Consider the following 27,940-nt stretch of genomic DNA (forward strand, 5'->3'; position numbering starts at 1 on the left):
CATACCCAGCATCAACCAATTCAAATCACACTTGGTTTTTAAATAAAATATGTGCTCAGTAAAAGAAATTTGTAGCTTTGTTGTTTCTCTTTGTGTGTGTGCAATGCCTGGGCACTTTCCCTAAGCTTTTGTGTTCAAGCTGGCATTCTACCACCTGAATCTTAGTCTGTTTTCAGCTTTTTGGTGGTTAATTGGAGAAAAGAGCCTCATGGATTTTCCTGCCCAGGTTGACTTCAGTGGTCTTTAGATCTCAGATTCCTGGGTAGCTAGGATTACAGGTTTGAGTCACTAGCACCTGACTTATATTACTCTTCCCTAACCCCCGTTTGTCCTGCTCCTCCTTTTGAACAATTTTAACTGGGTTTCATTATGTTGCTTTCGTACATTTATGATAAAACTGTTTCTGAAAACACTGCCAGGCACCGGTGGTTCACATCTGTACTCCTAGCTACTCAGGAGAGGCTGGGATCTGAGGATCATGGTTCAAAACCAGCCCAGGCAGAAAAGTTTGTGAGACCCTTATCTCCAATTAATCACCAGAAAACCAGAAGTGGTGCTGTGGCTCAATTGGTAAAGGGCTCGCCTTGAGCTGAAGAGCTCAGGGACAGTGCCCAGGCCCAGAGGTTCAAGCCCCACGACTGACAAAAACAAACAAAGCCAGTCCAGACAGGCAAGTCCATGAAACACTTATCTCCAGTTAACCACCAGAAAACCAAAAGTGTTGCATGGTTCAGAATGGTAGAGTGCTAGCTTTGAGCAAAAGAGTTCAGGGACAGCGCCCTGGCCCAAAAAAAGGGGAAGGGGAGAAAAGAAAACATTGTTGTTGGTAAAATTGACCAGGTTACCCAAACTCTACTCTGTCTCACCAGAGTAATCTTTTCATTTTTGTCATTTCCTTTCTTGTGTCATTTTTTAAAATCTTTTCATCCTTTATTTCAGTAGGATTTTTTTAAAATACCTTTTCCTGTCAAATGGCGTTGAAGCTTAGAGTGGTAGAGTACTAGCCTTGAGCAAAAAAAAAAAACCTGAAGGGCAGCCCCAGGACTGAAAAAAAGAATATTTCAGACAACCAGATACTGGTAGCTTACACCTGTAATCCTAGCTACTTAGTAGGCTGAGATCTGAAGATTATGGTTCACAGCTAGCCCAGCAGAAAAGTCTGTGGGTCTCTTATTTCCAATTAACTACCGAAACGCCAGAAGTGGAGCTGTGGCTTAAGTGGTAGAACACTAGACTTGAGAGAAAAAGCTGAGGAACAGTACCCAAGCCCTGAGTTCAAGTTCCAGGGTCAGCATATACTCAAAGAAACCTTTCAGACATCATGTTAGTACTAGTATCAAGTGCTCATCACAATTATGTGGGTAAATACCTAATAAACTACTGGCATCAGTTTCATTTTCAAAATCTACTGCACATTATCACAGAAAAAAAATCATTAAATATAGACAAGGAAATGTTATTACTTATCCAACAAAGCTGATATGCCTAACGCTGAATACAAGCAACGTTTAAAATTCCTTCAAAGGATGGCAGAAAAATAAACAAAATACACGAATGTAAGAGGGACACTGTTGGAGAAGGAATCCAGCAAGGTGGGGGAAGGGAAAAGACAGAGGTAAATATGATCAAAGTACAGTGTATACATGTATAGAAATATCACAATGTAATCCCTCTGTACAACTCCTATGTGTGAATAAAAATAAATGAGTAAATAAAGAAAGACTTGATAGTGAGTGCCTAAATAATTTTAATTGGACTTTTTCTGAATGGTCATCCTGAATTTGATTGGATTTGAGGAAAATTAAATAATGTATTTGAGAGGACAGGGTTACAAATTCTAAGAGCTTTAATGTATTTTTGCATACCTGAAGATTGGCAAAATCCACTGTGGGAAGAAGACAGGACTAAATTCTCAGTCACAGGCTTAATTTTCTGTTCATCACTGCTCCCCTCACCAAGAGAATTCTGACCATCATCTCCTATATCTGAAGATGAGGAAGTAATCTCCATTTGCTTCCTTTTAGTACTTGCTCCTAGGGAGTTTCTCTTTTTCTCCTTGATACTGCCTGCCTTCTTTTTAGCTGAAGTTCTTGGCTTCTTCAGCTTTTTACTGTCTTCAGAACTTTCCTCAGCATCAGAAGACGATGAGCCACTTGGTATTCCCTTGGTATTTCTCTTGGAATTTAAATTTCTTCTCTCTCGCAATTCTATTCTTCTCTGCTTCTTATCCGAAGAGTCACAACCATCTTCTTTCGTGGAATATTTCTCATCAGATGATGAACACTCTTGACTCTTCCGTGGGGCCTTTAGGGGTAACCTGCATTTTCTCTTCTCTCTAGTAGATACTCTACTCTTTGTATTTCTGTCTTCTGAAGAGTCACAACTGTCTCCTTTCTCTGGCAATTTCTCGACACTGTCAGATGATTCTTTCTTTTTGGACATTTTATCTTTTGCTTTTCTACCTTTCTTTTCTCCATCACTTGTGTCATCCTTATTTGGTTTTATATCCTTAGGAAAATTATCAACTTCTTCGCCCTCAAGTGATTTCTCAGTGCCATCAGAGGATGACTCATACTGCTGTTCCATCTTCAATACTGTCTTCTTTGAGTCCATAGTTTTCTTTTCTTTTTCTTCCATTTCCTTTTTGTTCTGTGTCTTATCATCTTCAGAGAGTTCATCACTGTGCTCTTTCCTGTGGACTTTCTCAGCAGCATCAGATAAGCCAATGGGTGCCTTTTTGCATGTTTTAGCTTTCAGATGCTTACTCTTTTCTTTAGTTTTAGCACCTTTTTTGTCTTCCAGAGAATTTAAACTCTCCTCTTTCCCAGGAGATGATTTGTCTGCACCATCAAAGGAAACACTGGGCTGCTGCTTCTTAGAAAGTTGATCTCTTGAGTCCACAGTCTTGTCTTTCTCATTAGGACAGGAATTCTTTCTCTCTTGTTTCCTTTCAGCATCATCAGATGATCCCCCTGGGGTATTCTTCACACTTTTTGGCCTTTGTTTGGCCATTCCCTTTTTACTACGTTTTTCATCTTCAGAAGAATCATAGTCTTTTTTATTGGGAACTCTTTTTTTGGTGGTTCTGACAGCCGTAATCTTACTCATGCTTTTTATCTCTTTCTCTAATTCTGAGTCATAATTTGAAGACTCAGACTGGTTTTGACGTTTCTTTTTAGCAATTATAGAGCTTTTAGCTGACTTGCCTTTTTTAATATCAAAATCGGAGCCAGAAGAAGAACTTTTCCGTTTTCTTTTGCCTTTCTCATCTTTCCCTGTTTGAGTTTTTAAGTCATACAGAGTCTTATGATTTGTATGAGTTTCATTAATGTCAGTATCTGAAGAACTGGGACTCATTCTGCTTGCCTGTTTCAGGATTGCTATCATTTCATCAGAATCGGAATTTTGATCTACAATCTCTGACGGCTTTGATTTAGGTAATTTGTTAGGTTTAGGATTATCAATAGCACTGTCAGAAGAATTTCTCTTATCCTTTTTTCTTACTGGACCTAATAATTTTTGTTTCTCCTTCATGGTTTCATTACTTTCTTCATCTGAATTGGATGATGGAAGATTGGTTTCTGTTGGTCGCCTCAAGGGTGTGGTCTTCACACGGGGCGATCTTCGAAGATCAGATTCCTCTAAAAGTAAAGGAACTTCATTTTCTTCAACATGCTCATTATCACTGTTTTCCTGTCCAGGTCCACATTTCTCAGATTTTAGGTTCAGTGCAGAACCTTTAGAGCCATCTTTATCTTGTGGAACTTCCTGACTATCAGCACCCTTCTTTGGGGAATTAGAAAGTGAAACAGGGGTGAGCTTCACATATAATTCTTTTGTTACTTTAGCTGAGGTAGTTTTTGACTTACTACCTCCTTTGTTGTCTTTTGGCATATTTAATTTTACAGATGAAGTCTCTAGCTCTTGCTCCGTTCTACTGGTACCATCCCCACGATGATCAGCTGAATTCTGAACTTCCATAGCAGTCTCAAGATTATCAAAAATGTCTTCTGGAACTGAGGAAGGAACAGATACAATGTCCATGTCTAAGTCTTCTGAAGTGTTGGCAGGTTCATACTGCGGTTCATCTTTCCCATCGGATTTCCTATGTTCACCACTAGTACTTTTACTTGCCCTCTGCTCCTCTGTTGGAACACTCGGATCTGTGTGTCCCTCACCATCTACCTGCTTTCTTGAAGGCCTAGCTTCTGACTTGGAAAACTCTCTCTTTTCCAAAGTACAGGGTTTTTCTCCTTTTTGTACTTTTGTTTCACACTTAGCATCTGTGATTTTAAGCTCTTTGGTATATTCCTCTTTGTGTACCACATCCAAAGCTTCAATTTCCAAATTCAAATCTTCTTCTAATGCAATGTGAGCCTTCTTGATATCTGCCAACACAGATTTAAAAGCCTTAAGCTGACGTAATTTCAGAGTAGAACTGATTTCTGAATTTTCTTCACTCTGCTTCAAAAACTTAATAAAACTAGAGTTCATGTTGGCTGTGGTCTCAATCAGTTTTTTTGCCTTCTTAATCATTTCTTTGGGCACTATTAGTGCTGAATAACTGTAGGTTATAGAACCAGAACATGAATCATCTAATTTCTTTTCTTCTCCATTACAACTGGAACTAATCTTCTTTGGAGAAAATTTGGGTGTGTGATCACATATTTTACTACTCTTTTCATTGTCAACTTTTATTTTCTTCTTATTTTGTTGCAACAACTGCTCTAAATTCTCAAATACGCTGTTGCATGCAGTGACCAAGTCCAACAAAGGTTCAGGATGACAAATGTAGCAATACCACTGGTTGTTTTCATCCATTATTGTAGATAACTCCTTTCGACCAAGATTGCGCAGAATGCATTTCTTACAGAAGGCATTATGGCAAAAGTCGCAACAAATCAAGTTCCCACCTTCAGCACACCATCTGAAATATTTTAACAATTAAAATATTATTTCCAATGAAACTAATTTCAATTTCTTCATTATCAAAGAAATTTAAAAATTCTAACCAATGATTTTTTTAGTAGTCATTTAGGTCATCTGATTATTTTTTATAAAACAATTAAAACCAGACATAAAGGTCAGGCTTCACAGAAAAGAAATTATCATCCACTGAGGACATCAATGATACCATAAAAGATGGATCTACACTGGGCTGGGCGCTGGTGGCTCACGCTTATAATCCTAGCTGTTCAGGAGGCTGAGATCTAAGGATCACAGTTCAGAGCCAGCCTGGGCAGGAAAGTCCTAAGACTCTTATCTCCAATAAAAACTACTCAGAAAAAACTAGAAGTGGCATATGGCTCAAGTGGTAGAGCCCTAGCCTTGAGCAAAAGAAGCTCAGGGACACTACCCAGGCCCATAGTTCAAGCCCCAGGACAGGCAAAAAAATGGATCTAAAATACACCTCCTCCCAAAGTATACAACACTGAAAGTTAAGTCATCTTGACATAGTACCTACCTACATTGTTCATCCATTCCATCTGAGTCACGGCTAATATCATCACTCATGTAATACTTAAAGCAATTCTATTGAGAGAACAGAAGAGAAATTTCATTCAAAATGACTAACACTCATAAAGGACAAAAATTTATTTTGGGGTCATTAAAAAAGTAAAAAGAATGTGTTTCAGATAATCAAACAAAAATCAGTATGGTATAGAATAATAGCATAGGAATACCTCACCTCAATAAAGTAATCCTTTGAATGTTCTTTAGGACAAAGCACCACTGTGAGTTTTACTACATAAAAGGTTTTTTGTAGCCTAACAAAGTTCTGATCCTACACAACTAGAAACACCAAAGTCTTACTTTAAAAATGTACATCTAAAGAAAAAAATGGACATGAATATAAATGGGGGAAGTATTGCAGAGACAAACAGTAGGAGGTGGGAGGGGAAAATTAAATGGTAAGGAGAAATGACTATCATTGAAGTACATTGTATGCACCCAAGAAAAGTTTATAATAAAAAGCACTTACAAGAAACAAAGAGGGCTGGGAAGGTAGCTCAGTGGTAGAGCGCTTCCCTTGCAAGCCTGAGGCCCTGGATTCGATTCCTTAGCACCACATAAGCAAAAAGAAAAAAGCCAGAAGTGGGGCTGTGGCTCAAGTGGTAGAGCGCTAGCCTTGAGCTGAAGATCTGAGGGACAGCACCCAGGCCCAGAGTTCAGGGCCCATGACCGGACCCAAAAAAAAAAAAAAAGAAAAAGAAAGAAACTGAAAGAAAGACTTTTTCAAGGAGATAAGGGAGAAATATAAAGTAATAGACTAAATATAATCAAATATTATATATATATATATGTATGGAAATATTCTAATGAAACTCCCACATTGTACAATCAACATATACCAACAAAAATGTACAAGGATGTATTTGATATTGTTGCGACACAGTAATAATCATTATATGCCAGCAGCTATGTGTACAGATAACGATCTTACATTAGCTTTAAATTTCAAAATATCTAACAGGCAGTGCATGAGATGTTCTGGGGAGAGGGCTATGGGTCATTAAAAGTAAATAATATCTAATACAACTAGTAAGAAAGAAAGTAGTTACTCAGATCCTAGTCTGAGCAGATTGCAGTGCCTCGCAACTATAATCTTAGATACTCAGAAGGGGAAAATGGGGAGGATCATAGTTGAAGAAAAGATCATCATGTTGTCTGTGGAAGATAGTCTTAAAGAATACACATTTAAAGCCAGGCGCCAGTGGCTCATGCCTGTAATCCTAGCTACTCAGGAGGCTGAGATCTGAGGATCGTGGTTCAAAGCCAGCCCAGGCAGGAAACTCCGTGAGACTCTTATCTCCAATAAACCACTGGAAAACCAGAAGTGGCAATGTGGCTCAAGAGGTAGAGTGCTCGTCTTGAGCTGAAGAGCACAGGGACAGCGCCCAAGCCCAGAGTTCAAGCCCCATGACCGACAAAAAAAAAAAAGGAAGAAGGAAGGAAGGAAGGAAGGAAGGAAGGAAGGAAGGAAGGAAGGAAGGAAGGAAGGAAGGAAGGAAGGAGAATACACATTTACAAAATAATGGCATTTGCAGGGAAATGGATGGAACTAGAAGAAATCATGTTGCATGAGGTAAGTCAAGAGCAAAGAGACAAACGGCACATGGTCTCCCTGATAAGTGGATGTTAAATCATCCAAAACATAAGGTGATACAACAAAGTTAACAAGACTTGAGAAACAAAGGACCTCCACTCATCTGGCTGAATCACTACTAAATAACCCCATGCTGCTGATCACATATATTGTATATATGTGCATACCAGAGGGAATCTCGGAGGACAACACAGAACTAGAGGGAATCAGGGAAAAACATACAACAGCAGGACCCATCAGCTGCACTGGACATTGACCAAAATGAGCTAAGCAACTCAATGGCAACGATGGGAGGGAGGGAACGAGTGGGAAAGAGGGAACAGCTGATGCTATGCAAAACAAAAGAAATGTACATATCACCCAATGTGGAAGAAATAACTGTACTGCAAAGCTCATAGAACTCATAAATGCTACAGACCACGATAGACAATTTGCCCCATGAAAGTTAGAATGTGTTTGTGACTTTAACTAAGTATCACTATCCCACAATACTGTGAAATTTGTGAAATTATGTAATCACTTGATCACAATAAAGAATTTGCAAAAAAAAGATGCATTGTATTCATAAACTGCTTTGTTAAATGGCAACTCCTTTGTAAAACTACTTAAATTTTTTAAACTTAAAGAATATACATATTCATAAACATGTATATATGTGTGTGTGTCTATGTATATGTATACATAAATCATGATTCTTTTTTATTGTTGTTGTTGGTTGTGGGCTGAACTCTGGGCCTGGGCGTTATCCCTCAGGTCTTCAACTTAAGGCGAGCATTCTACCACTTGAGCCACAATACCACTTCTGGTTTTCAGAGTAGTTTATTGGAGAAAAGAGTATCACGGACTTTACTGCGCAGGCTGGCTTTGAACTGGGATCCTCAGATCTCAGCCTCCAGAGTAGCTAGGATTACAGGAGTGAGCCACCAACGCCCGGCTCATAAACCATGATTCTAACTATGGGACATTTTAGGGCAACTAGGGGAGAGGAAAAAGAGAGATGGAGAGTGAATCATTTCAAAACACATTGCAACTATGTATAAGGAATCTCAGTGAAAGCTTGTGATCAATAGAGAGGGTTATTTTCATTAAAATATTATGTATGTATATGTGTGTGTGTACTTACACACACACATCTGAAATATAATAATGAAATCCCTGGGGCTGGGAAGTTGGCTCAGTGGTAGAGCGCTTGCCTTGCATGCCTGAGGCCCTGGGTTCGATGCCTCAGCACCACATAAGCAAAAAGAAAAAAGCCGGAAGTGGTGCTGTGGCTCACAGTGGTAGAGTGCTAGCCTTGAGCTGAAGAGCTGAGGGACAGTGCCCAGGCCCAGAGTTCAGGCCCCACGACCGGACCCAAAAACAAAACAAAACAAAAAAAAAAAAAAGAAATCCCTTGGCACAATTAATTCCCACTGAAAGTAAAACAAACTCTACTGGGGGTGGGAGGGTAAACGGAAAGAGTGAATGAAGATGAATATATAATAGTAGAATAATGATACCTATTGAAATCCTTTTAGTAGTGGGTAGAGAATGTAGGAGAGCAAACAAAGGTATGGGTTTGACCAGGATCCATCATGTGCTTATGTATGAAAATGTCACAATGAAACCTTGTACAACTAATGTATGCTAATCTTTTAAAAAAAGAAAAAAGTCATGAGAAACTGGACGCTAATAGCTCACACCTGTAATCCTAGCTACTCTGGAGGCTGAGATCTAAGGATCGCAGTTCAAAGCCAGCCTGGGCAGGAAAGTCCATGAAACTCTCATCTCCAATAAACTAACAGAAAACCAGAAGTGGCGCTGTAACTCAAGTGATAGAGCGCTAGGTTTGAGCTGAAGAGCTGAGGGACAGCACACAGGCCCAGAGTTCAAGCCCCAGGGCCAACCAAAACAAACAAACAAACAAACAAAAAAAAAAAAACAGTCATGAGAATCCCACCTCTTAAAGCTGAACATGGTTGTGTGCACATATCAGCCCAACTACTTGAGAAGAATAATTATCATGATCTCAGTCACTGTGGCCAGGGGTGTGGTTCAAGTTTTAGAGTACCTGCCTAACAAATAAATAAGAGGTCCTAGGTACAAACCCCACCACTACCAAAAGAAAGGGAAGAAAAAGCTTTACTGATTTCAAATTCCTTTCCAGTAGACTGGCCCATGGATGAACACATTCTTATATATTTATATAAGAAAAGCTGTGCCTGGCACTGGTGGCTCACATCCTCTTATCCTAGCTACTCAGGAAGCTGAGATCTGAGGATCGCAGTTAGAAGCCAGCCCAGGCAGTAAAGTCTGTGAGACTCTTATCTCCAATTAACCAAAAGTGGAGCTATGGCTCAAAGTGGCAGAGCACTAACCTTGAGCTAAAGAGCTCAGGGACAGTGCCCAGACCCCAAGTTCAAACCCCATGATGAAAAAGAGAAAGAGAGAGAGAGAGAAAGAGAAAAAGAGAGGAGGGAGGGAGGGGAGAAGGGATGGAGTGAGCAAGGCAGGGAAGGAAGGAGGGAGAAATGAAGGGGAAAAAAAGCCATATGCCCAGTGGCACAACAGAAAAGGCTGGGCAGCAGGGCGCTGGTGGCTCGCACTTGTAATCCTAGCTACTCAGGAGATTGAGACCTAAGGATTGCAATTCAATGCCAGCCCTGAAAAGGAAAGTCTGTGAGACATCTCCAATTAACCACCAAAACAGGACGAAGCAGAGTTGTCATTCAAGTGACAGTGCTAGCCTGAGTGAAAAAGCTAACAGATAGCACCCAGGTCCTGAGTTCAAGCTCCAATACTAGCATAAGAGAAAAAATGGAAGGAAGAGGAGAGGGGAGAGAGGAGAGGAAGAAAGGAGGGGGAGAAGAGGAAAGGGGAAGGGATTATGAATCCATCAATGTAAGATTTTGATTGTCAAAATTTAAAAGCAGACACTATAACATGTCCCCTCTCACTAATCTCTTAAAGGAAAAGAGGAAAACAAGTTTCCCAAGGATAAAATAAAACTTTAACATAGATCAGAATCTATCAAATATTCACAAGAGAAAATATCTAGAACTCAAAAGCCAAAGAAAATATGGCCTGCCCCTTCATTTCAAAGGTAGTTTTTTGTCTTTAATTAATAAACAACTAATAGCTGGGCACTGGTGGCTCAAGTCTATAATCCTAGCTACTCAGGAGGCTCAGGCAGGAAAGTCTGTGAGACTATTATCTCCAATAAAAACCACTAGAAAACCGGAAGTGGCATTGTAGCTCAAGGGATAGAGTGCTTGCCTTGAGCTGAAGAGTTGAGGGACAGCGCCCAGGCCCAGAGTTCAAGTCCCATGACCAACAAAAATAAATAAATAAGTAAAATAAAATAAACTAATATAGAATTAATGTTATGCTGGGTGCTGGTGGCTCACGACCGTAATCCTAGCTACTCAGGAGGCTGAGATCTGAGGATCACAGTTCAAAGCCAACCCAGGCAGGAAAGTCCGTGAAACTCTTATCTCCAATAAACTACCAGAAAACCGGAAGTGGTGCTGTAACTCAAGTGGAAGAGCACTGGCCTTGAGCTGAAGAACTGAGGGACAGCACCCAGGCCCAGAGTTCAAGCTGTATGACCAAAAATTTAAAAAAAGGTACCTACACTCATGAAATTATAATCAATCTATATAAGACATTTCAAAAACCTATTATCAGGGAAAATGAAATAAAAATTATGTGTGTGTATAGCAAGGAAGGGGTGACGTTGTCAAGAAAGAATTTTGCTCGGGCTGGGAAGGTGGCTCAGTGGTAGAGCGCTTGCCTTATGCCTGAGGCCCTGGGTTTGATTCCTCAGCACCACATAAGCAAAAAAAAAAAAGCTGGAAGTGGCGCTGTGGCTCAAGTGGTAGAGCGCTAGCCTTGAGCTGAAGAGCTGAGGGACAGCGCCCAGGCCCAGAGTTCAGGCCCCATGACCAGACCCAAAAAAAAAAAAAACTATTACCTCCAACTTTTATTAAAACCCTGTTCCACCTGGGTACCAGTGGCATACATTTGTAATCCTAGCTATTTGGAATACTGAGATCTTAGAATTGAAGTTCCAAGCAAGCCTAGGCAAGAAAGTCCATGAGACTCCTGTCTCCAATTAATCACCAAAAAGTCAAAAGTGGAGATGGGGCTCAAGTGGTAGTGCACTAGCCTTGAGGGTAAAAACAACAAAAACAAAAATTCAGGGACAATGCCCAAGTCCTGAGTTCAAGCCCCATGAATGGCCCCAAAATTTTTTTTTAAAAAGTGTTTCAGCTGAAGATTCAGAGAAGTACAATACAGATGAGGAAAGTTTCAAAACACAACACACATACAGGTTGAGATTTTGCAACATGTCAGGCTGTCACCTGCCACTTGTGAATATCATGTTACCTCTGCATAGAATAGGCTCCACCAATCTCCCTTCACCAAGGTAATTTAATTCTTATGCCTATTTCAAGTATCAGCTTCTATCTCCTCCACTGGAAATTATTACACAGGCTTCCTATGTGGTCCTTGACTACAATATCTCCCATATAGTGGCACTGATGCAGATTGTTATGCATCTATCTTCCCCAATACAGTGTACACCCTCCAAAGGCAAAAACCTTAGCAACAAATCATAGCATACCTTACAAATAAGGACTTGCAGCGAAGGATGTCTGTAAATGGAATCTTTTTGAAAATGATTGACCTGTTGTCCACAAGCTGTGCAGGTCACGATCCCATGAAGCCCATCTTCTAGGAAAAAGGAGTGACTGTTATTCACATATAAACTCAAAATGAGAACAAGATGTTTACCTCAGTATTTCACAAACTTTGTGTTAGAGATGAAATATCTAATAATCCTTAAGAAACTGATATTTTGGACACACATCTGAAAGGTTAATCTTATTTGCCTTTTTTTTAATGACAGCCTTTGCAAATATGGAGCTACAAAGCCTAACTTCTTTCCTGTTAGAGACTATCACACTTGATTAACATGAAAAAAATCCCATAAAGAAGTTCTAAAAAAAATAAATACAGCTGGGTGCTGGTGGCTCACATCTGTAATCCTAGCTACTCAGGAAGTTAAGATCTGAGGATCATGGTTCAAAGCCAGACTGGGCAGAAAAGTCCTCATGAGACTCTTATGCCCAACTAACCACTAGAAAACCGGAAGTGGAGCTGCTGCTCAAAGTGGTAAAGTGCTAGCCTTGAGCAAAAGAGCTCAGTGGGGGCTGGGAAGGTGGCTCAGTGGTAGAGCACTTGCCTTGCATGCCTGAGGCCCTGGGTTCGATTCCTCAGCACCACATAAACAAAAAGAAAAAAGCCGGAAGTGGCACTGTGGCTCAAGTGGTAGAGGGCTAGCTTTGAGCTGAAGAGCTGATGGACAGTGCCCAGGCCCAGAGTTCAGGCCCCATGACCGGACCCAAAAAAAAAAAAAAGAGCTCAGGGACATTGCCTGAGCCCTGAGTTCAAACTCCAAGACTGACAAAAAAAAACAGTTCTAAAAAACATAAAGCTCAAGAGTTCTTTCTAATTTTGCTATGGCTTTACAAATTAATTCAATATGAGTTCTTAGGGAATGAGGCAGTAAGCAACATATATGCAACCGATTCTTTTTCAATCTATACTGAAGTTAGCCATGCCATCCTCCAAGTGGAATCATCTGCACAGATCCTCTCAATATGGTATAAAAAACATGGTAATTATATGATTTACCTGCCTTCTTTCTATGTTTACTCCATTGCTTACTCCACACATAAGTAATTTTAAGATATGGTAAAGACTACCTATGTTGGCAGCAAACATCAGATTGCTTGAGGAAGATGCAGAGTTCCACTCTGTGCTGGCTGCAGGAAAAGACTCAAGATAACCTACTCCAGAAAGAAAGAAAAAAACAAACCTCTCCAGCTTTACTTTTGTCCCACACTATTGTTAGGACAGTACTCCCAACCCAAGGTGAACATCAGAATCATCCAGAATCTCTTTCAAATCAGACACTCTGCAGTCCCAACTACTCATGGAGCTGGGGCAGGAAGGACAGTTGGGCCTACTAGCAACATAGCAATACTCAAACACCAACAAAAATCCCAACCACAAACAGGTGCCAGTGTCTTTGGCCTGTAATCCTAGCTACTCAGGAGGCTAAGGTCTAAGAACCATGGTTCCAAGCCAGCCCTGGCAGAAAAGTCCCCATGAGACTCCTATGTCCAATTAACCTCTCAAAAACTGAAGTGGGGCTGGGAATGTAGCTTAGTGGTAGAGTGCTTGCCTAACATGCACAAGATCTGAGTTCAATTCCTCAGTACCACATAAACAGAAAAAGCCGAAAGTGGTGCCGTGGCTAGCCTTGAGTACAAAGAGGCTCAAGGACAGCACCCAGTTAAAGCCCCACAACTGACAACAAATAAATAAATCCCAATCGCAAATAATCACTCTCACTAAAATACTGCATTGAAACCTTTTAGGGATTTTTTAACAGATGATCCTGATGTACAATCAAGACCTTGATCCAAATAAAACAAAACTGTATTTTTTTAAAAAAGGAAGAAGAAGCTGGGCTCTAGTGGCTCAGGTCTGTGATCCTAGCTACTCAGAAGGCTGAAATCTGAGGGTAACAGTTCCAAGCCAACCCAGGCAGGAAAGTCTGTCAGACTCTTACCAAAAACAAACAGAAGTGAAGTGGTGGCTCAAGCGGTAGAGTGCTACTAACCTTGAGCTAAAAAGCTCAGGTACATTGCTCAAACCTTGACTTCAATTCCCAGGACCAGATTCCACCCCCTACTCCCTCTCCAAAAAAGATAAAAGACTATGATTCAAATGAGACCAGTGAATATACAAAAGAAGCAACTGAAAGAAAAGACCTGTCTGTATCCTTAAAGAAGACAAAACAAGCCAGGTGCCAGTGGCTCATGCCTATAATCCTAGCTACTCAGGAGGTGGAGATCTGAGGATCGTGGTTAAAGTCAGCCTGGGCAGGAAAGTCCATGAGACTCTTATCTCCAAATTACCACCAGAAAACAAGAAGTGGTGCTGTAGCTCAAGTGGTAGAGCGCTAGCACTGAGCTGAAGATCTCAGGGACAGCACCCAGGCCCTGAGCTCAAGTCCCATGACCGACAGAAAAAAAAAACAAAACAACACAGATTATTCTTACCATTTAATCTTCTGGGGGTTTTTTTTGTTAGTTTTAATGTCCAAAGCACTATGGACCCAAATATGATTATAGACATCTTTATTTGTACATGCTTAAAAAAAAAACTTTAAGGCTGGGAAGGTGGCTCAGTGGTAGAGTGCTTGCCTTGCATGCATGAGGCCCTGGGTTCGATTCCTCAGCACCACATAAGCAGAAAAGGCCAGAAGTGGCACTGTGGCTCAAGTGGTAGAGCGCTAGCCTTGAGCTGAAGAGCTGAGAGACAGGGCCCAGGCCAGAGTTCAGGCCCCAGGACTGGCCAAAAAAAAACTTTAAAGTGATAGAGTATTGGTGGTTCATGCCTGTAATCCTAGCCACTCAGGAGGCTGAAATTTTAGGAGCAAGGTTCGAAGCCAGCCCAGGCAAGAAAGTCCATGGACTCTTATCTCCAAGTAATGATCAAAAACCCAGAAGTTGGGCTGGGAAGGTAGCTCAGTGGTAGAGTGCTTGCCTTGCATGCAGGAGGCCCTGGGTTTGATACCTCAGCACCACATAAGCAGAAAAAGCCGGAAGTGGTGCTGTGGCTCAAGTGGTAGAAAGCTAGCCTTGAGCTGAAGAGCTGATGGACAGCATTCAGGCCGCACAACCGACCGAAAAAACACAGAAGTAGAGCTGTGGCTCAAATGGTAGAGCACCAACTTTGAGCTTAAAAGATAAGGGACAACACCCTTACCTTGTATTCAAGCCCCAGTACCAGCACAAAAAAAATGTAAAGTGCAAGATCACAATCACACTTTTTCAGAACATAAAAAATGGATTTGAAAATTTTCTGTACTTGTTGCTAATATTTTAACTAGTCACTTTGTCCAATGTTTATATTTGGTATCAAGCATTTATATAGTCAGTTATTTGTTTTAACAGAAACAAATAATACATTTTTCCATTTTCAGTAATGATTTCATTCAGAAAAACTACCAAGACAGATGACAGATACAATGTGAATATTCATCCAATGTTAAATACTATTAATAAGTATCTTCTATGTGCTTTTGCAGACCCTTCACTGAGGAGCTTTAAAAATAACAATTAATCCTTTGGAAAATTTCTCCCATATGTATCAAAGAAATCTCATATGAGAATATTCACTGGGGCAGTAATTAGAAAATCAGAAGTGACTTCATATTTGGGAAATAAACAGCAGTGAATGTGTACTAAAGAAGCACAAAAAAATAAAACTAGATTTACATTTCCTGACATGGATACATTTCAAAACACACATTGAATGAGAAATGTTCCCAAAAGGATATATACACACATATATATACATATATATAATCCTACTTTTTTAAATGCAAAGTAAATGTGTTTGAAGTAAATGCATACAGAGAAAGCATAGAAAAGCATGCATGCACATGCACATGCATAAAACTTGAAGACAATCATTACCTGTGGGGTGGGAAGAAGGGGAAAGGATGAGAGTAGGACTGAAGCATTATTTTATTTAAGTGAGATCTGAAGCAAATATGGTAAAATGTTGAAATGTTACTTAACATTATGTATTTGTTTCTGTATACTTATGTTTTAAGTCTTGATTGTTAGTTACAAAGTATCCTGAAGATTGTAAAAGTATGTGAGTGGAAAAGGGATATTTTCATTTCTGAATCCAATACAGTTCAGTAAAAGGCAGTTGTAGAACACAATTTTATTAATGAGAGGGGAAAGTATGTCAAAACAGGTTATGATAGTTTAAAAAAAAAAGGTTCCTAAAATGGCTACCTTAGCTAGGTCACTGAACCAAAATTGTCTTCCAAACCAATTTATGCTATATATAAAGTTTACATTTTTCATAGTTTCCAAAACCAGGCTTTACTTTTAAAGTCTGAACACTAACTATAGCCTCAGATCACTAGTCTATACATATGTATGGAAAACCTAGAATTAAACTTCCTGTGTGATTACTGACAGCTTAAAAGATGCAGCAAATCATTAGATTAAAAACAAAAACAAAAGATTCAGGCTCCACTAAATGGCTATAAACATATATATTCCCTTAGGCATGATAGAAACATTCTTACATGGGCACTCAATAAAATGTCCCAAAAACCTATCAGCAAAAACAAAATACCAGTTGCATACCCAAATGACACTAGGAATGCTCTCCCCAACCACCGTGCTTCTTTGACTCTGCTTTCTAGCCTTATCCATATTTCAGATGCTAACTGCTCTATATAGTCCCGTTCCAAAATATGCCATTTAGATATTAATCCTAACACCATTCAGCATACATACTTGTCTGTCTTCACTTGAGGATTAATGACCAGTCAAAATAAACTCATTACTGATTCTTTTTTCTTTTTTTTTTTTTTGGTTTGGATGTGGGGCTTGAACTCTGGGCCTGTGCCCTGTCCCTCAGCTCTTCAGTTCAAGGCTAGTGCTCTACTTGAGCCACAGCGCTACTTCTGGCTTTTTCTGCTTATGTGGTGCTGAGGAATTGAACCCAGGGCCTCATGCATGTGAGGCAAGCACTCTACAACTGATCCACCTCCCCAGTCCCTCATTACTGATTCTTAGCACCATCTTATATTAGCTGATTCTCCTAAGCTTTAATAACTGTACCTTGCCCTTGGTATTGCTGAAATGACAGCTTTCCTGCCATGAACTAGAATCTCATTTCTTTAATTGTCTTTATGTTCAAAGGGGGTTGAACTCCCTCTTGTGGACAAAAGACTAAACAACATTTCCTTGATTTTTTTTTTTAAATCTAAACCTGAACCTAACAATTCAATCTGAAAACCAGTATTTCAAAAGTACAGATATATTTTACTAGTTTCACTGAGATAATTGTGGTAGTGAAAAAAAACATACTCAGAATTTCACAATTGTGAACTTCAGTATGATTCCACAATTATACAACATGATCAATATCAAATGAATGCATCAACATTATACTTATATTTCCGTTTTTTTAAAGACTCATTCTTTTACAATGACAGATTCTGGCTGTATTAATCAGCCAGTTACTATACATAGGCATTATTTTAAGAGCACATGCAAATGAGTGGGACATATAGTCTCCTCAGATTTCTAAAGGAGTGCTCCTGCAGCTGCCTTTCTAGAGATGGCTGTGTACATAGTGAAGGTGGATCAGACACAACAGATGGCAGGACATTATTAGCTCAAACTCTCTTCTTCTCTTTCCTACTCATCTATGTACTGCATCCATGGATCAACAACTTGAAACTGGGGCATACTTCCTGACCTCATGATCAGAAACACAACTAGTTAGAGAGAAAAGTAAAGGGATTTGTGGTTTCTTAGTAAGTACCCTCAGGTAACACCTAATGTACAATATCTAAGACTCTATTTCACAATATTCCGAATATGTATGGAGTTACCTAGAAGCTACAGGCAAAATTTTGTCCCATCTGCAATTCTTCTCAGGTAAGGGGAGCATGTGGTATTCTAGATCTTACAGAACTAACCAGTGAAAGAAAGAAGTGCTAAGTTTCTTGAGATAGCTAAACAGCCACTGAAGGCAAAGGTGTTTTGAAAAACGGTGTTTAGCTTTTTCTGCTTCAGAGCTCAAAGAGAAACAGAAGTTCATTTTAAATAGTGCTTTTAATAAAACAATGGGCAGAAAAGTGGAGGTATTTTTAGTAAGCATATCAGATTTTCCAATATGGTCATAGACAGCATTTGAAATTCATGTTTCATTCTCATTTGTATTTACCTCCGCGTTTTTTGAGATTTTCAGTTTTCATTTTACTTCTGCTTCTAAATTCAGGCCCTTTAAAATCATCTTTGTCTTCATTCAGCACTGGCTCTGGTTGTACAATCACTGTACCTAGAATGATTTCATTCAAAAAACCATTACACATATTAAATGTGCAAGTGAAGTACTAGACTTCAGATAAAGCCAACATTGCTGGTACATAATTTTGTTTTCTTTCAAGCTTAAAATACTTGTGAAAGGACCTCAAGAGTAAATAAAACAGGGAAGTTGTAAAAGGGCCAGGTGTCCACAATTTACTTGTTGGATTATAAGTCTTAGAAATAGTGGAGGTCTTACAAACTGACAGTAACAGGCATGTCAATCAAATAATAAACCTTGGCCCAGTTTTGAATTTGCATAATACCTATCACAAAAGCTGTTAGGAATATGAGCAGTCACACTAAGTTTCACAGAGTTTATAAAACAAGAGGTTGGCAGAAAGGAAAAAAAGACACTCTTCTTATAATCCAATCAGAAAATGGAGAGGGATTTTTTTGAGTAGTTTTCTACTGCTTTGGGGGGCGGAGAACTATGACACTCATTCTATTGCTGCTACCCTTATTCTACAGCATCTGCTAGAGTATGCCAAAGCTTCAAGTCTTGTAAAATTACTCTAAAATACTTGAACTGAAGTAATAAATAAATTATAAAATGAATTCTAGAATAAGATCGTTTGTGGGTGCCTATTGAAGTATTTTAGACAGAATGTCTTTTCTTAATTATAAAATCTGTGAACTGAGGAGAGAACAAGTAAGGAGCAAAGAAAATCAGCTCAGTAAAAAGGCTCCAAGGCCTCAACATCTGCCTGCCTTCATGGGCTAATGGGCCATTACTGACAACTATTAAAAAGGTAGTTTTGTCAGGGCTCCTCTGAAACATGGGCCTATGTAACTGGACAAGCATAGTTTGTCAAGTTAGAGCATCTCGTCACCAGATGAATTTCTGAGTCTGAAAAGGGTAACAAGGGAAAGGGCAAAGAAGATCAAGAGCTTCCAGGCTGTGCTGAATTTAAACAATCCTTATCCTCCCAAACATGTCATTTACAGCAATTATTTTAGGTATATCATCTACGAGAGGTGCCAACATTTGAAAAGGGCTCATGATTTCAATTAACAAAGAAACAGCTGAGCTTTCCTAACTGGAGCTCCTTCTCTACATGGGAACAAAGCAGCACAATTACAAAGGACAGCCACTAGCTTTGGATTAAGTGAGGTCGCATCTGAAATCTTGGCTCCTCAATTTAAAGCAGAAAAAAAATGTCTTCAACTAAAAATTTTAAGTCTTTATCTCAAACAGTAGAAACAATAACTACCTTACCACATTGTTCTGAAGACTGAAGAAGATAATTCTCTAAAGACTTCATTGTATCCATGCATACTCAAAAAAATTTTAAATGACCACCCATATTTAACCTTACACACAGGTCTACTGTTGTTTTAACATGAGAGGATTAACCTACACTCAGGTTAGTAACATCATATACTGATCTCCATTTACAGTACCAGTAAAAGAAGGGTTTGCATTTCTAGTTGTTACAATAAGCACTCCCAGTGATATCTATTAAGACTGAAAAAATCCAAAGTAAGTCACTCATTGTCTTCAGGATTCAGACTCCCAAGTTGTTTGTCCCATCACTCATCAAAATGATTACACAAAATTGTTAGAAATGGTTCAAGAAAACAAGAAAATGGTAGGCCCCCTCCATTCTTCTTTCTTTCTGTTTCCCTCATTCCTGTTCTACATTTCATTTCTCATTTCATTTTCTCAATAGATTTTATAACTCCTAACTTGTCCTAGTTAAGCAAAGTCCAATCCTTCCTACCCATAATGTTCATTAAAATTCCAGAATTTTTAAAAATGTGTCATACAACATAAATATAGACAAGGAATTAAGGTTAATAATGCTGTGAAAGAGCTGACTGTGAATGCGTTCAGAAATCCTACTGAGAGACTAGAACATAGTATTTAACAACGATGAAAGTCTAAACTTTTGAGTCCTTGAAACACCATGAAATTACCAAGTCCCTTGTCATTCTGTCATTTTCTAGGCACAATGCTCTCAGACTTCAGCCATGAAGAGTACAAGATTTTCATTTGGTCTCTCCCCTAATCTCATTAAGAAAGTTTTACCATTAGAAAGACAACAAGTGTCTGACAAGGTTTTTAAAATATATATAAACTTCAATAAACACACCTCAATCTACCTTAAACAGGTAACTTTTTGTCTTAGATAATTTAAGACTGCAATGAAAATAAAACAGGGTCTTGAGGAACAGTTTAGGGGCAGGATGCTTGCCTAACTTGCACAGGCCCCGGGTTAGACCCTCAGCACTGCAAAAAATAATAATAATAGTAATTCAGCAAGACTAAACCAGACTATAATTCTTTTTTAAGATTTCAAGGCTACTCATACATTTTTACATATGGTAAGCAATTAAAACCTTTTAAACCTGCTTCCATATTCAAGTATAATTTGTAAATGAGCTTTACTTTTAAAGTTCGCTGGAAAGAAAAAAGTAGTTCATTTTGTTATTTTGAAAACACACTGAATATTTCAAATTTTTAACTTTACTGCAATGTATTATCGTACTAATCTATTTCCAGATTGCTATAACTACAATGCCAACTTTGCGCCTTTACATATACCTCACAGTACCCAAGTACCAATTTTGTAATATTTTAAAACATACAGATTACCTTTTGGCAAGCTTTGCATAGTAATATCATTTTCTGAATTTTCATTAGAAACTTCTTCATTTATACTTTCATCCAGAGGTTTTTCATCATCTGATTCTACATATTTTGTTACAATTGAAGGTTTCCTATAAAAAAAATTAAGTCCATAGAATTATTGGCATTTCTTTTTTTTCTTTTTTTTTTTTTTTTTCAGTCCGGTCGTGAGCCTGAACTCTGGCCTGGGTGCTGTCCCTCAGCTCTTCAGCTCAATGCTAGCTCTCTACCACTTGAGCCACAGCACCACTTCCGGCTTTTTTCTTTTTGCTTATGTGGTGCTGAGGAGTTGAACTCAGGGCCTCAGGCATGCAAGGTAAGCACTCTAACACTGAGCCACCTTCCCAGCCCAATTACTGGCATTTCTGACAGCTGGAACAAATGCTCCCAAAAACATAAATGATTAACAGAAGCTCTGAAGCACAGGTGTGCATGGGAATGAAGGAGAGAAGCATGTATCTCTATATCCCAACAATGAAGACTAATTTAGTAAACCAAAAGTCTACTGAATTCTTTTTTTTTTATTATTATTTTTAATTTTTTTAAAAATTTTTTTTTGGGGTCCAGTCGTGGGGCCTGAACTCTGGGCCAAGGCACTGTCCCTCAGCTCTTCAGCTCAAGGCTAGCGCTCTACCACTTGAGCCACAGCGCCACTTCCAGCCTTTTGCTTATGTGGTTGGTGCTGAGGAATCGAACCCAGGGCCTCATGCATGCAAGGCAAGTGCTCTACCACTGAGCCACCTTCCCAGCTCTCTACTGAATTCTTAATTTAAAAAAATAAAAGCTCCCAAGGGCACCTCTAAAAGTAGTCACTTTAAGAATCCCTATGTTAGCCAGGCGCCGGTAACTTACACCTATAATCCTAGCTACTCAGGAGACTGAGATCTGAGAATCATGGTTCAAAGCCAGTTCGGGCAGGAAAGTCCGTGAAACTCTTATCTCCAATAAACTACCAGAAAACCGGAAGTAGCACTGTAGCTCAAGTGGTAGAGTGCTAGCCTTGAGCTGAAGAGCTGAGGGACAGCACTCAGGCCCAGAGTTCAAGCCCCACAACCAACAAAAAAAAAAAGAATCCCTATGTTAGGGCTCAAGTGGTAGTAAGCAGTCTAGTGAGCATGAGACACTAAGTCCAAACCCATACCAGAAAAAAAAAGAATTACTAACTTGGACAATAAGTTGTAACGAGCAAATTGTGTGTATTAAAAGTCATTCCAGGGCTTGTGAGGTGGCTCAGTGGTAGAGTGCTTGCCTTGCATGCATGAGGCCCTGGGTTCGATTCCTCAGCACCACATAAGCAGAAAAAGCTGGAAGCGGTGCTGTGGCTCAAGTGGTAGAGTACTAGCCTTGAGCAGAAGAGCTAAGGGATAGTGCCCAGGCCCAGAGTTCAGGCCCCACGACTGGACCCAAAAACAAACAAAAAAAATAAATAAATAAAAGTCATTCCAACTACTTAGAAACACCAAAAATTCAGTACATTCGGCAAAAGTTTCAGTCCTTGGGGCTGGGAAGGTGGCTCAGTGGTAGAGGGCTTGCCTTGCATGCATGAGGCCCTGGGTTTGATTCCTCAGCACAACATAAGCAGAAAAAGCCAGAAGTGGCATTGTGGCTCAAGTGGTAGAGCACTATCCTTGAGCTGAAGAGCTGAGGGACAGCAGCGCCCAGGCCCAAAGTTCAGGACCCACAACCAACCAAAAAAAAAAAAAAAGTTTCAGTCCTCACGCATGATTTTTTTTTTTAATTCAGAAGATGGACTGGGAATGTGGCTTAGTGGTAGAGTGTTTCCTAGCATATAGCATACTTGAAGTCCTAGGTTCCATTCCTCAGTACCACCTAAACAGAAAAGGCCAAAGTGGTGCTGTGGCTCAAGTGGTAGAGTGCTAGCCTTGAGCAAAAGAAGCTCAGGGACAGTGCCCAGGCCCTGAGTTCAAGGCCCAGGACAGGCAAAAAAAAAATCAGAAGAAAACATTTTGCTACTCTTTGATACCCCTTTCCCCCTCCCCAGCCCTGTAACAACTCAAGATGACTCTTACCAGCTGTGAACAGCTTCACTAATGCTACAGAAACCCAAAGGGTCTGGTAAGACAGGAAGCAAACTCACCTTTTCCCCTTTTTCAAAGTACTCATCCTAACTAAAGAAAGGAACTAAAGGCTGAGAGCTCAAGGCTCATTCCTGTAATCCTAGCTACTAGGAACTGAGATCTGATGATCATGGTTCAAAGCAAACCCAGGCAGGAAAAGCCCCTGAGATTCTTATCTCCAATTAATCACCAAAAAAGCCAGAACTGGAGCTGTGGTTCAAGTGACAGAGCACTAACCTTGGGCAAAAAAGCTCAGAGACAATGCCCAGACCCTGAGTTCAAGCCCCAGAACATACATATACATATATACATACATACATACATACATACATACATACACACACACACACCAGAAGAACTATATATTACAAATGTCACTAATACATAAGAAATTCTTCTCTAAAAATATTCCTCTATAATTCCAAGTTGGAAAGAATTGATCAATATTAAACTCAAGTGATAAATGCAACAGTTTTAAATTTTTAAATATGTCTATCTGTATAAAATACTTTAGTAAGCACAATGGTGCTTGATGTAAGTATAGAAAGTAAATTATATATTAAAAAAACAGGAATCAAGAAAAGCAGCAAAAGAAAATAACTTCCTTTCCCTTCAATGTCAACCAACCTTTTTGATCTCGATGATCCTGAAGATCTGAATTTTTCTGAAGAGCCAGTTCCCTAAATATGACATAAAAGACAACGGTGAGTAAAAGGTTCACAGCAACATCCCTACAGAATTAACCATTTCCCTGTGCTAAATCGTGCGTGTGTGTTGGTTGGTAGGGACTACAGGTTGAACAAACAGCCTTATGCAGGCTAGGCAACACTTTAGCACTTTCTTTTTTGTTGTTGTTATTTTAGTGTTTTACTATTATTATAAAGGTGATATCCAGAGGGGTTAGTTACCTAAGTCAAGTAAAGGGTACATTTCTTTTCTGGATACTGTCACCCCCTTCCTTTGTTCTCTCCCAGATTTCAAGCTCTTTTTTGGGGGGGAGGGGCTGGTCTTGTGACTTGATCTCAGAGCCAGGATCCTGTCCCTGAGCCTCTTTGTGCTCAAGATTAGTGTTCTACCGCTTGAGCTACAGTGGGATTTTTCTGATTAGTTTACTGGAAATAAGATTCTCAATGATTTTCCTGCCCAAGCTCGCTTCGAACTACGATCTTCAGATCTCAGCCTCCTGAGTAGCTAGGATTCCAAGTGTGAGCCACCAATGCCAGGCTTCTAATACTTTCTTTTTTTTTTTTAATTGTGAAAATTCCCTACAGAGGGGTTACAATTACATGAGCAAGGTAATGAGTACATTTGTTATCAAGCATTGTAGCCTCCTCCTTTGTTTCCCCTTCCCATCCCTTCCCATCTTCCCCTCCCAGGATGCCCCCCCCCAGATAAGGACTCAAATGGTTTTTCTTTCTTGCTATTGTTTCTAACATATATAAGATTATTTCTAATACTTCCTTAATTGTTGCTGTTGCTTACTAAGGCAATAGGTGGGGACAGACTGCCCCCACTCAACAAAGACACACCACAGGAGCAGAAATAATCACCTAACAGCAGAGGAGGACACTAGAAAGGACCTGAAAATTGGCCCTTCTCCTCTGTACTAACATGGCACAGAGGAACTTTGATGACTTGTTCTGCAATTCTAAATTTACTTTTTTTTTTTTTTGGTCCGGTTGTGAGGCCTGAACTCTGGGCCTGGGCGCTGTCCCTCAGCTCTTCAGCTCAAGGCTAGCACTCTACCACTTGAGCCACAGCGCCACTTGCGGCTTTTTTCTTTTTTTGCTTATGTGGTGCTGAGGAATCGAACCCAGGGCCTCATGCATACAAGGCAAGCGCTCTACCACTGAGCCACCTTCCCAGCTCCTAAATTTACTTTTTGCTTAACTAATTATTACTTTACAAGGTATCAATTTTTTAATCTGTTAACAAATTGCTTTTTTCCATATGTGGATTTTCAAGACTTTTCTTGTAAATATACATAAAATATACCATCTCAACTGTTTTCATACGTACTATTCAATGCCATTAAGTATAGTCACAATATTGTGAAGCCATATCTATTTTCAAAACTTTTCAAATGGTAAGGTTTTTTTTGCTACTACACAGAAAAAAAAATCTCCAAACTATAATGTACCCCTGCATATGAGATAAAAAAAATTCTATGAGGGTTATTACAATACTTGGAAGACTCTGAATACCAAATTTTAAGAAACTTGAAAACTGGGGAACTATGCAATAAAATGAAAGTTAAATACCACTCTGTGAGCAAGCCTTCTACTTTCTGACTTAAGGAAAGCCACTGAAATGAAACATGCCAAAAAACAGTGAACACTTCCTCAAACTGGACAACTAATATGGTGAATTATCATAATAACAACTGGGCATATAAATATAGATATGTATTAATAGGAAATAATAGCATACATTCTAGTTGATTATTAGCAATTAATAAATCCCTTTACTGAGAGAGAATGAGGGACAGATGACACTGTACAAAAGGAAATGCACTCATTACCTGATTCATGTAAATGTAGCTCCCATGTATATCACCTCTAAATAACAATGAAGTAAATTTTTAAAAATTAAATGAAATAAAACCTGAAGCCAGGCACTGGCGGATCACGCCTGTAATCCTAGCTCCCCAGGAGGCTGAGATCTGAGAATCATGGTTCAAAGCCTGCCCAGGCAGGAAAGTCTGTGAGACTCTTATCTCCAGAAAACAGGAAGTGCCAATGTGGCTCAAGTGGTAGAGCGCTCACCTTGAGCTGAACAGCTGAGGCCCTGAGTTCAAGTACCAGGACTGACAAAAATAAAAAATAAATAGCCGGGCGCTGGTGGCTCACGCCTGTAATCCTAGCTACTCAGGAGGCTGAGATCTGAGGATCGCGGTTCAAAGCCAGCCCGGGCAGGAGAGACCGTGAGACTCCTATCTCCAATAAACCACCAGAAAACCAGAAGTGGCACTGTAGCTCAAGTGGTAGAGCGCTCGCCTTGAGCTGAAGAGCTGAGGGACAGCGCCCAGGCCCAGAGTTCAGGCCCCACGACCGACAAAAAAAATAAAATAAAAAATAAAAATAAAAACTGAAAAAAAGAGAAAATAACTAAATCCTTTTAAAATGTTCCAAATTATACTTACCTCTTCCTTATTATTTTCCATCATATCAGAATTATTTCCAGAAATACGGGCTTTATCTAAAAAAAAAAAAGGCAACAGAAATCATTGTTTATCTTTTCAATATATTATCAAACCCTAAAATCAAGCAAGACATGGTAGTACCTGGTGGTACATTCCTATAATCCCAGCACTTGAAAGGCTGAGGCAAGATCACAAGTTCTAGAGGCCAGTTGAGGCTACATAGTAAATTCATAAACAACCTAGGCTATAATACCAAGATCCTGCCTAAAAAAAACAAAAAGCCAAAGCTGGGCGCCCATGGCTAACACTTGTAATCCTAGCTACTCAGGAGGCTGAGATCTGAGATCACAGTTCAAAGCCAGCCTGGGCAAGAAAGTCCATGAGACTCTTTTTTTTTTTTTTTTTTTTTTGGGTCCGGTCGTGAGGCCTGAACTCTGGGCGTGGGCGCTGTCCCTCAGCTCTTCAGCTCAAGGCTAGCGCTCTACCACTTCAGCCACAGCGCCACTTCCGGCTTTTTTCTTTTTGCTTATGTGGTGCTGAGAAATCGAACCCAGGGCCTCAGGCATGCAAGGCAAGCGCTCTACCACTGAGCCACCTTCCCAGCCCCCCATGAGACTCTTTATCTCCAATTAACCACCACAAAATTGGAAGTGGCGCTGTGGCTCAAGTGGTAGAGCATGAGCCTTGAGCTAAAGAGCTCAGGGACAGCACTCAGGCCCAGAGTTCAAGACCCACAAACGACCCCCCCCACCAAAAAAAAAAGCCAGAGTCAGGCATTAGTGACTCATGCCTATAATCCTAGCTGCTCAGGAGACTGAGATCTGAGGATTGTGCGTTGAAGCCTGCCTGGGCAGAAAAGTCCCAGTAGGACACTTATCTCCAATTAACCACTCAAAAAACTGAAAGTAGAGCTGTGGCCCAAGTGGCAAAGCACTAGCCTTGAGCACAAAAAGGCTCAGAGACAGCACCCAGGCCAAGTTCAAGCCCCACAACTGAGAAAAAAAGGACAAAGAAAAACTATAAAGTTATATCTGTAACAGTTAAAAAGAATAAATCAGTCGTTTAAAAAAAAAACTGGGCTGGGAAGGTGGCTCAGTGGTAGAGTGCTTGCCTTGCATGCATGAGGCCCTGGGTTCGATTCCTCAGCACCACATAAGCAAAAAGGAAAAAAGCCGGAAGTGGCGCTGTGGCTCAAGTGGTAGAGCGCTAGCCTTGAGCTGAAGAGCTGAGGGACAGGACCCAGGCCCAGAGTTCAAGCCCTACCACCACCAAAAAAAAAAAAAGGCTGGAACCAGGCGCTAGTGGTTCAAGTCTGTAATCCTAGCTACTCAGGAGGCTGAGATCTAAGGATCGTGGTTCAAAGCCAGCCCGGACAGGAAAGTCCGTGAGACTCTTATCTCCAATAAAAACCACTAGAAAACCGGAAGTGGCGCTGTGGCTCAAGTGGTAGAGCGCTAGCCTTGGGCTGAAGAGCCAGGGACAGTGCCCAAGACCAGAGTTCAAGCTCCATGACCAACCCCAAAAAAAACACAAAAAAAAAGGCTGGGCAGAGGACATGTCTGTTATCCCAACTATGGTGAGAAGTATAAATACAAAGACTGTGGTCCAGGCCAGCCTGGAAAAAAAAATAAGACCTTGGAGCTGGTTTGCTGGTGACTCATGCCTGTAATCCTAGCTACTCAGGAGATTAATATATAAAGATCACAGTTCAAAACTAGCCAAGTAGGAAAGTCCATGACTTTTATCTCCAACTAAACACAAAAAAGCCAGAAGTGGAGCTGTGGCTCAAATGGTAAAGCACTAGCACTGAGGAAATTAGTGTATGAACAGCACCCAGGCCCTGAGTTCCAGCCCCAGGACTGGCATACACATACACATACCACAACACACAAACTTACACACATACAAACAGACCTTGTCTCAAAAGTAACCAGAGCTGGATGCCAGTGGCTCAAGCCTGTAATCCTAGCTACTCAAGCTATTCAAACCCAGCCCTGGCAGGAAAGTTTTGAGACTCTT

General features: G+C 40.1%; 1 protein-coding gene across 5 annotated transcripts in view; it reads right to left on the reverse strand.

The window, feature by feature from the left end:
* Atrx (ATRX chromatin remodeler) overlaps nucleotides 1-27,940 on the reverse strand; it is a 165,454-nt gene that overhangs the window by 85,870 nt on the left and 51,644 nt on the right. For 2 of the 5 annotated variants that reach the window (XM_042668263.1, XM_042668267.1), the window contains exons 3-9: nucleotides 25,922-25,977; nucleotides 23,407-23,459; nucleotides 20,669-20,793; nucleotides 17,930-18,043; nucleotides 11,715-11,824; nucleotides 5,465-5,532; nucleotides 1,866-4,927 (exon numbers count right to left, since the gene is read on the reverse strand). In XM_042668263.1, coding sequence (XP_042524197.1) covers nucleotides 1,866-4,927; nucleotides 5,465-5,532; nucleotides 11,715-11,824; nucleotides 17,930-18,043; nucleotides 20,669-20,793; nucleotides 23,407-23,459; nucleotides 25,922-25,977 — 3,588 coding nt within the window. The remainder of the gene's footprint in view (nucleotides 1-1,865; nucleotides 4,928-5,464; nucleotides 5,533-11,714; nucleotides 11,825-17,929; nucleotides 18,044-20,668; nucleotides 20,794-23,406; nucleotides 23,460-25,921; nucleotides 25,978-27,940) is intronic. The other 3 variants (XM_042668264.1, XM_042668266.1, XM_042668265.1) reach the window with 3 other exon arrangements.

This window comes from Dipodomys spectabilis, unplaced genomic scaffold, assembly GCF_019054845.1.
Source record: "Dipodomys spectabilis isolate Male_0828 unplaced genomic scaffold, ASM1905484v1 ptg000424l, whole genome shotgun sequence".
In the NCBI taxonomy this organism is placed as follows: domain Eukaryota; kingdom Metazoa; phylum Chordata; class Mammalia; order Rodentia; family Heteromyidae; genus Dipodomys; species Dipodomys spectabilis.